This window comes from Mytilus trossulus, chromosome 10 (genome assembly GCF_036588685.1).
Source record: "Mytilus trossulus isolate FHL-02 chromosome 10, PNRI_Mtr1.1.1.hap1, whole genome shotgun sequence".
NCBI classification, from domain to species: Eukaryota; Metazoa; Mollusca; class Bivalvia; order Mytilida; family Mytilidae; genus Mytilus; species Mytilus trossulus.
The window spans coordinates 73618211-73627754 of NC_086382.1; the positions used below are offsets into that span (position 1 = coordinate 73618211).

Here is a 9544-nt window from a genome sequence, read left to right on the forward strand (position 1 = left end):
GTTTTATAGTCCTTTCCAAGTTTTTATTTTTTTTTAATGAACGAAAGTTATAGTATGATGTCAACGGTTTTTGTCTGGTTATTTACAGCAAACGATGTTTTGGTCATAATTCATGAAATACATGTATGAAATCGTTGTCCAGTAGATGCTGAGCACAAAATGCCATGTTTTTCTTATTCTTAATGAATAACACATGGACAGAAAAAAATGGTACTGGCGGTTCTTGATATTTGAGATGCTGACTTTCTTCGTACTTAGTTGTGTAATTGCCATACAGATGTTTGGAATCGTATTTTAGTTGTGTAATTGCCATACAGATGTTTGGAATCGTATTTTTGTAACCATTGTTGCAAGTGCATACCTTCTCTAAACTATGAAAATAAGTACTTCAGAATAGTCTTCATTACACACGTGCTCTTGGTTGAGAATTATGTAACATCAGTGAAAATGTTACAACCCGTCTGTATCATGAGAGACTATTCTAATGCTATGCTCTCTTTATATATTTATACTGTTGGCTGGTGTAAAGTAGAATCGTCTGGTTGTTCTAAATTGTACTTGTGCTTTGAGCTCTTTAGTTTGTCCTAAATTGCACTTTTGCTTTGAGATCTTCATTTTGTTGTAAATTATACCTGCACTTTGAGCTCTACTGTTTGTTCTAAATTGAACTTGTGCTTTGAGGTTGTCTCTTGGTTCTACACTGTACTTGAGCTATGAGATCTGGCTAACTGTGGAATGTAATAACGTTCTACTTTGTACAACCCCACAAGTCCGCACCTTCTGTCCTTCAAATGGTCAGCAAATTGTCTCGCGAGATTTAAACAATTCATCCCTTCTTCACATTCAGCAAGAACGAGATAACTAAAGCTGTCTCGCTCAGTTGTAGAACGTAAAAATGTAATACGGCGTAATTTTAAGTCTTTCGGACATTTCCACAGAATGACCTTGGCACCGCTCCATGACATCCATCTCCGTTCGAGATTTTCTGTAATGTCCATCGTATGGAATGCTGAGAGAATATATACACTGTCTTTTGAAACTGGGGTTCTGGGGAGTTGTTTGACGGCTTCACGAACAATACATTCTTCTTCGTCATAGCAACCTTAAAAAGTAAAGTATACCATCTATGTCTTTTGTGTCTTATAAAACTTGGACTGCAACTGCATTTTTGTTTAAAGAAAAACTATAAGAAATTTTAAATTATGAAGAGTCAGAATTAGCTGAACATATATAAATTCGTATCAAATATAAAGCGGGACAAAAGATATACACTTAAAATGGCTGTCCAAAGTTCAGTGGTTGTCGTATGTTGCTGTTTATCATATATGTTTTTCTTTCATAGTTTTGAACATAAATCAGCCGTTATTTTTCTTGTTGAATTGTTTTACATTTGTCATTTCGGTGCTTTTTTATGGCTGACTATGCAGTATGTATGAGTATGGGTTTTGCTCATTGTTAAATGCCATATGGTAATCTATAGTTGTTATCTTCTTTGTTGTTTGGTCTCTGGTGGATAGTTGTCTGATTCTTGTCTCATCAGCAATTATACCACATCTTCTTAATTTTATACTCAAGATTACAACTGTAAAAGAGGTATGTTCAGGGTATAGTTTGAAATCTAATGACTTAATTGTTTGTTGTGGCAAAGTTTATATTCCTGTGACAGCATATTTACAAATCCCGACCAACCAAAACGACGCATGTTTCGTTCTGCGGAGATTACGGATGTTTTTACTGCCGAACTGAAGCTGTCTGGATATCCTTCGACGGCCTACATTTTTTTAAAATTTTACCTGTCTTTAAAGGTACATGTATATTTTTTTTATAAAACATACCACTGACAGCAGTCAAAGATTACTGATGATTCATACAGATTTCTGTCTCCTCAGCTTTGAGTGGGAGTTGATTATATGTCATAAAAAGAACATTTACTGCTAGTATATAAAAGTCATGTCTGTAGGAATATATTGAATGGATATAAGTCACGTAGAGTCCACGTTGGATATAATAATCACGTTTACTGATTTATAGTTTTTGATGTTTATGTATTGGGATAAGACGTTTGTTCACTTGCTGTGGTATTGATTATATGGTGTAGTCTCATTCCTCGTCGACTAATTTGTGGGTAAGAAAATGAATCCTTGGTTGTAGTAAACTTAAAGTAACAAACGGAAATTAATTCAATTAACCATACATATGCCTTATTAATCAACTATTTAAAACCAGAATATCAAGAAATAAGAATCTACCAATTTGAAGTAGGGACATTTTTTATATTAAAGAAATTTTAAACACTTCATTATAGTACTAGTAATTCGATGCATTAATACAATTACAGGGTTTAAAGAAAAACTGACATGGGGAGGTAACTCTGCATACCTTCTTCCATGAGTCTTCGTGGTTCGATATCTGCAGAATACTGATGATTTTGGATTCTAAGTATGTTATTAATGCTATGCTTCTGTAAGGGTTCCCACGAGATTTGTCGAAGGTCTCTCATTCCACCATAAAACACGGAATAATCTACATACAGAAGGGTTCCTGTAAAGCAAAGTCAATAAATACAATATTCAATTTAGTTCCAGTAATAATGGTTTGGGGAATTCTAGGTATATACTGTTAATGGGAATCTTTTACATAAAGCGTGATAATAATAGTAAGACAAATCTATGGAGAACTATCAAGTAAAAATTCAAAAGTCAATTTACCAGTGATATTTTTGTTTATTATTGTATTTATTTGAGTGTTTTGTATTTTTTATAGTTGCATTTAGTGTGCCAAAAAATATGCAAACTTGATGTTCGTGACGTCACATACAATATGAAAACTTGACGTTCGTGACGGAAAGGGTCGGGTAACATACAATATGAAAACTTGAAAAGGTGATACAGACTGGAAAAACAACCTTTATTAGATATACAAAATACAAATGTAGCTGTATTTTGTACTAAATATATGATAAATACATGTAACTTTCCACATATGGTCAATATAAGTAATATGTCTACACGATGTTCCTACGATTGATTCTATGCAGAGGAAGTTATTGATATTTTAATACTACAATTTTTATGACAATAAAACGCAATCCTATATGTACACAACTTGGTCATTATTTTCAATATCATTTGATTATTTTTCCAATTTTACAAACTGTACCTTTGAGTTATTTGAACTTCAATATTTAAAATCGAATCATACTGTAATTTGGAATATTGACAACTTAAACCGGATCAATCATTTTATAATGAATCTATAAATTTCTTTCGAGGAAAAATTAAGACTGTTTCAATATGACTGCTTCTGGGGTTTTAAAATGACATTTGAAATTCGATTTTAAATAGTTAGTGTCAATTTCACCGCGTGTTTGTTTCGCATGAAAGTTATTAAAAATCAGAAAAGTGATAAACTCAAAATATTATTCAACGTTATTGGCTTCGGTTGAAGGCGTCAAATGCTAACTTTATATGTTTTAAATCGAAAGAAAATTTTAACCAATGCACATTTTATTTTATCTGATTGATAATTATATTTCAATTGATTTGATATATAATATAACAGAATTTGGGTTTCGGAAAATAATGGCCTTCTTATACAAAAATTTTGGTTTACACAATACAAAATCTATCAAAGTTCAATTTTGAGCTATTTCCAGGTATTAGTAATAATGGGTAATGATTATGATAAGAAATTAGCAAAACAGATAATAGACCATCGTATTACATACATGCAGCTGTTGTACTTAACAGATTTAGTATATTTCAAAATTATTTGAACATGTTCCTGGGCTTAAAGTAATTCTTGATCCATATAATATCCGAGGACAGTTAAGGACCTATTTTATATGCTTTTGTTTCATTAGGCAAATTTTGTTGTAATAATCTTATTACAAAAAAAGTAATTCTTGATTGCAAATGGTAAATATCGAACCATGATGTCCAACAAGTATTTCTGAATCAATATAACATAACTAAATACTTCGGTATACAACATTAGTTTATCATCCATCTATACATCAAATGTTCCTGACTATCTGAATAAAACAAAATGGAGATAAATGTCCATCATATATCGAAGGTCAATGACGGATACATCGATAGGGCACTACACGGCCTTCAATCATGGGAAACCCGATTGTGTTAAGAAGGCTGAACAGGGTCGTCCCATTATCAGGACTTTATCAAAACATGCCATGCTGAATAGAACAGAATAGAACAGAGCTGCTAAACACAAAAAAACAAAAAATTATATGGATGGCAGCAACCAACAACAAGAGTGCACACACTGAAATGTCTCGCCTTCTTGACAAATCATTGATATTATGTTGATAGTCCTAAGTATAAAGCTTTATTACAACTGTCACTTAAACTTAACATTAACCAAGATAGCTTAACAAAGACCATTAGACCATCAAATGAGGTCAAGGTCAGATGAACCATGCCAGGCAGACATGTACAGCTAACAATGCTTCCATACAACAAATATAGTTGACATATTACTTAAAGTTTAAGAAAAATAGACCAAAACACAAAAAATTAACACTGTTCAATGAACCGTGAAATTGAGGTCATATATCAAACAAAACCTGCGGGACTGATATTTAGATCATAACATATTTCAGTACACCAAATATAGTTGACCTTTGGCATATAATATTAGATAAAAAGACCAAAACTTAAAAAAATAACTTTGACCACTGAACCATGAAAATGAGGTCAAGGTCAGATGATATCTGACCGCTAGAAATGTACACCTAACAATCATTCCATACAACAAATATAGTAGACCTATTGCATAAAATATGAGAAAAACAGACCAAAACACAAAAAATTAACTATAGCCACTCAACCATGAAAATGAGGTCAAGGTCAGGTGATATCTGCCAGTTGGACATGTACACCTTACAGTCCTTCCATACACCAAATCTGCCAGTTGGACATGTACACCTTACAGTCCTTCCATACACCAAATATACTAGCCCTATTGCTTATAGTATCTGAGATATGGACTTGACCACCAAAACTTAACCTTGTTCACTGATCCATGAAATGAGGTCGAGGTCAAGTGAAAACTGTCTGACGGTCATGAGGACCTTGCAAGGTACGCACATACCAAATATAGTTATCCTATTACTTATAATAAGAGAGAATTCAACATTACAAAATTTCTGAACTTGTTTTTCAAGTGGTCACTGAACCATGAAAATGAGGTCAAGGACATTGGACATGTGACTGACAGAAACTTCGTAACATGAGGCATCTATATACAAAGTATGAAGCATCCAGGTCTTTCACCTTCTAATATATTAACCTTTTAAGAAGTGAGCTAACATCGCCGCCGCCACCGTATCACTATCCTTATGTCGAGCTTTCTGCAACAAAAGCATTATATGCTCCATACCGTGACAGGCACATCAATAATACGGTCACTACGTTTAAATATAGTTTATAAGCACTCAAGCCACCATTAAATATGCACAGCGGCCAGTGTACTACCTTATTATAAGTTTAGAAAGTTCATATGTTATAGAGATTCTGTGTGCAAAACTAGAAGCTCAATTGGATCAAATTTTGTATAAAGGATTATATTTGCCCAGAACCAGCATTGACCAGAAGAGAGGCGAAATATACCCACAGAAGGTTAAATGTCGTGTGCTTGGTGAATGGCAGTAATATCAATTTTTATTAAAAAAAAAAAGTGGTTATTAATACGCAATGATTGCACCATTGTGCAATTTTTTTTTTTTTATACCATCACAATTTCAATTAAGAAATAATTCATGGGGGCTTGAATATATCGTGATTTTACCACGGGTTGGCCCTTTATGACAAATATTTTACCCTGAGCGATAGCGATAGCTGACAGAGAAATATTTTTTTAGATGGACTGCCAACAACAAAGGGGGGAAATTCGATGATCCGTTAAAAGTGGATGGAAACTGAAGATCAAATAGCAAATAACAGATACTACACGGATTCCATGTATCTTAATATGCATAGGATGCATAGGATGTTATTGTATCGTAATTAAAAAATAATGCGAAATTTACGTTCACTTTTATTATCAATAAACTGAGTAATAAACACTCTGCCTCTCCTTCGTTCTCCGTTGTTGGTATGAATAATTCAGATTATATTCTCTGTTCGATAGAATACAATTGATATAGTACACTATTGATATTCTGTCCAAAATTATTAAGCTCGTGCATCTGTTGTCTGATTTATGATGTCATTATTGAAGGTCGTATATATTACAGTATTACAGTGCCTTACCAGTTGTTTACATGTTCGGCATTTTGTCTCTGATGGATTGGACAGTTGTCTTAATTGCAACCATACAACATCTCCTTAGTTTTATATAAGTAGTATACAACATAAGAATTTCTTCCACGGGTTCAATAAATATTCTCTCCATTTTTATTTTGTTTTTCATGTTTTTTTCTATACCATGTATACTATTCACTGTTTTTTTTTTTTTGGGGGGGGGGCATTATTTTCTATTCTGTAAACCCCATTCAGCCATCGTATATTGACCTACATATATCTAGAATTACTTATCTACTCTTCATGTTCTTGTTAGCGTTGTTATTTGTAGATATTATATTTTTTTGTTGAAAACATAAGCAGTATTTGATTATTAGCTCTGTGATATCTATTAGGTTAACTATAATTGTTTATCAGATTGTATATTAAATATAGACTGCACGTGCTGACACGTGCATCAAGGCAGCATAATACGAGTTAATGTCGTACGCTTATCATTTATTCGTATTTTTGTAAAGTAATTTGGCAGGTTAAGTTTGATGAGATTGTGATAAATCATTTACGTTTGGTCAAACCTCTTTAAGGTGACTTGGGAATAGAAATATGGTCACTAAGATCTTATTTCGACCTGCAATAAAACCCTTGTCAAAGTGGAGCATCATTTGGCTGTTAGGCAAGATAACAACCCCTTTACATTGAGAAAGAGGACGTTGAATCCGATGTCTCGTGTAAAGAGAGAACCACCTCTTTGCATGCTAAGTCCTAGGCAAAAAATCTTTGGAATCCGTGTGTAGACTGTTTAGAGGCAAGATTTTTTTTTTGTCCCTCAGTATCCAAAATACCCTCATGTATCATGTATATTGTTGTTAATGTGTTCTCGTCATGAGCATGTAAAGTAATCAACAATCAATCTTTTAATCTTTTGGTCAATAGAAATCTCTAATAGCAAAGAGTCCCAGATAAAGTGTGTATATGATATTCTGTAATTTTTTTTATTTCGTAACTAATACAAGGTCACACATCGTGTTATAACATCATATGAGTAGTGTGTCGACGTTTTCTTATCAGAACCATTTTAAAAATAATAAACATAATTGAGATTCCAAAACAACAGACTTTTTATAACGGTATACATAAAACCTTACGTAACCTGTTTTTGTGTACTTCTAATTCTAAGAAATCGAGCATAAATCTTTAATAAGACAATGACTCGTGAAATATGGTTATCTGACCCTGCAGCGGAGAAATATAACTGTTTTTAGATTAAGGTGAATTTCAATAGTTGCATTCTATTACCATTCTGATTGAATATGTGGATTGTGACTTGAGTTGAGGTGAACCACAAATGCATCAATGAGTGATGCCAAACACGATTTGTCCATTCAAAAAGTATTCCAAAAAGCTCAATGTGTGCTAAAAAAAATTTGAAGGGTTTTGGAACCGCTGAAGGCCCAAGAAGCTATAGACCTGCTGAGTTATTTATTTTCAATACATTGCAAGTCAGGTAATTTTTTTTCAAACTACCAAAGAACAATCCATATATTTTTGTGATTATCAAGGCTGAGTTATTTATTTTCAAAATCCTCCTGCACCCCCCCTACCCCCACCCCCCCACCCCCCAGAATATCAAATGGTCGTCCCCTTATGAGAGAAGATGATTTTGTAGACCTTGATTTTTTTGTGTCGTTTGTCTGCTGTTTCTAAAGCATACCAAACATCTCCTTACCGGCCTATTATATCACTCGTCCTGTCAAGTTCCAAAAAATAAAGTCATCAAAACTAGTATAGAAACAGAGAAAAGTTCTTTTGGTTGCATTTTAGAGAATAAAACTGTTTGTTTTCTAAGCAAAAACTCTGATACATACATACACTATTAAGAGGAATACATATGTATGCGAATAATAAGTTTGTTGTCGTTGATTAAGAATAATTATAAGACGTGTATACACACATAAATATACACACATAAATATACACACATAAATATATAACACATAAATATATGACAGATGTAAGTAACTAACCTCCAGGGTCGACATTCTTAAGTAACATTCCTTCTAAGAACGTGGCTTGTGAGGCGTTATATTTGGCTGCTTGTTTCCAATCTTTTACCATACTTTCTTCGTCTCTATAAAACTTAAACTTAGCTTGAACATTGAAACTCAAAGGCAGTGACATTGTGTGCATTTTGGTTAAAACACACATTCAATCTAACACTTTTCGCATCACAACTGTCGCATTAAAACCACTGATATCCACAGATTGGATTACTATTCGTGACGAATATATCATTCCTATAATTTCCAACTACGAAAGATGTTTCTCTCCAGGGACGTCGTCAGTAATGACACAGAATTTTGATTACATGATCCCTAGGACAGCTCGTGTTTATTTCATCGTTAGTATTCTACCAGATCAATCGAAAAATTGCCAGAAATACACTGTAATCAAAAATCAATGGTCGGACATAAACCTCGACATAAACCTTTCCATTTTCATCTAGTAAATGGTCTTTGTTAGTATGCCTTTGTTCATTTTCAATGCACTTTAATGTAGAGTAGAGAAAGCCTTCTTCTAAACACAAGATAACGATTACCTATACACAGCCAACAAAATCAGTATCTACTGCAACTAGTATATGATTAATCCTAATAGCTACCAGTACTTACTTTTTCCCTTAGTACATGTAGTAGTTTGTTTAATTGAATATTGATTCGTATAAAGTAATCTATGGACCATTATAGAACAATTAAACAAATATTACCCTATGAATACAAATACGATCAGAAAGATCGACTAAACATTTTCATATATTCGATATTTATCTTCACTGTGATTTTATTAATTAATTAATAACTCATATTACGTTGATATCGCTGCGAGGAAGTTTTTTTTTGAAGTATTTGTTTATAAACCGCGACTGGTTAGTTTTACAGCGTGTTTACCAATAGCGTCCTATAAAGTTAATGATTGAATTCTAAACAAGAAATAACAGCAGGAACGAAAACAAATCCACTTTTCTATTGAAAGGATATACAATAATTGCCATCTCAGAGAAACACTACATTAAAGATTTTGTGTCTGGTGTTTGCATGTAATGGGTCGGGTTGGGGGTAGTTTGTAATAATAAAAAAAAGTTAAATCTTGAGTTTTAGAATATTGTTTAATTTACTTTTAGCATATACACAGATATCAAGATTGTACAGTTTGTTTTCATTTTGACGTTAATCTCAATCGCCTAACTACTTTTATTACTCCTAACAAGAAGGATGTTTGTATCT

General features: G+C 33.1%; 1 protein-coding gene across 1 annotated transcript; it reads right to left on the minus strand.

The window, feature by feature from the left end:
- Positions 1-208: 208 nt before the first annotated feature.
- Positions 209-8988, minus strand: LOC134688530 (uncharacterized). The gene is made up of 3 exons (XM_063549315.1): positions 8288-8988; positions 2380-2541; positions 209-1102 (listed from the first exon to the last, which is right to left on the minus strand). The coding sequence occupies exons 1-3, from the start codon at positions 8466-8468 to the stop codon at positions 696-698; spliced, it is 750 nt and encodes a 249-aa protein (XP_063405385.1). The 5' UTR covers positions 8469-8988; the 3' UTR covers positions 209-695.
- Between the last annotated feature and the right edge of the window lie 556 nt (positions 8989-9544).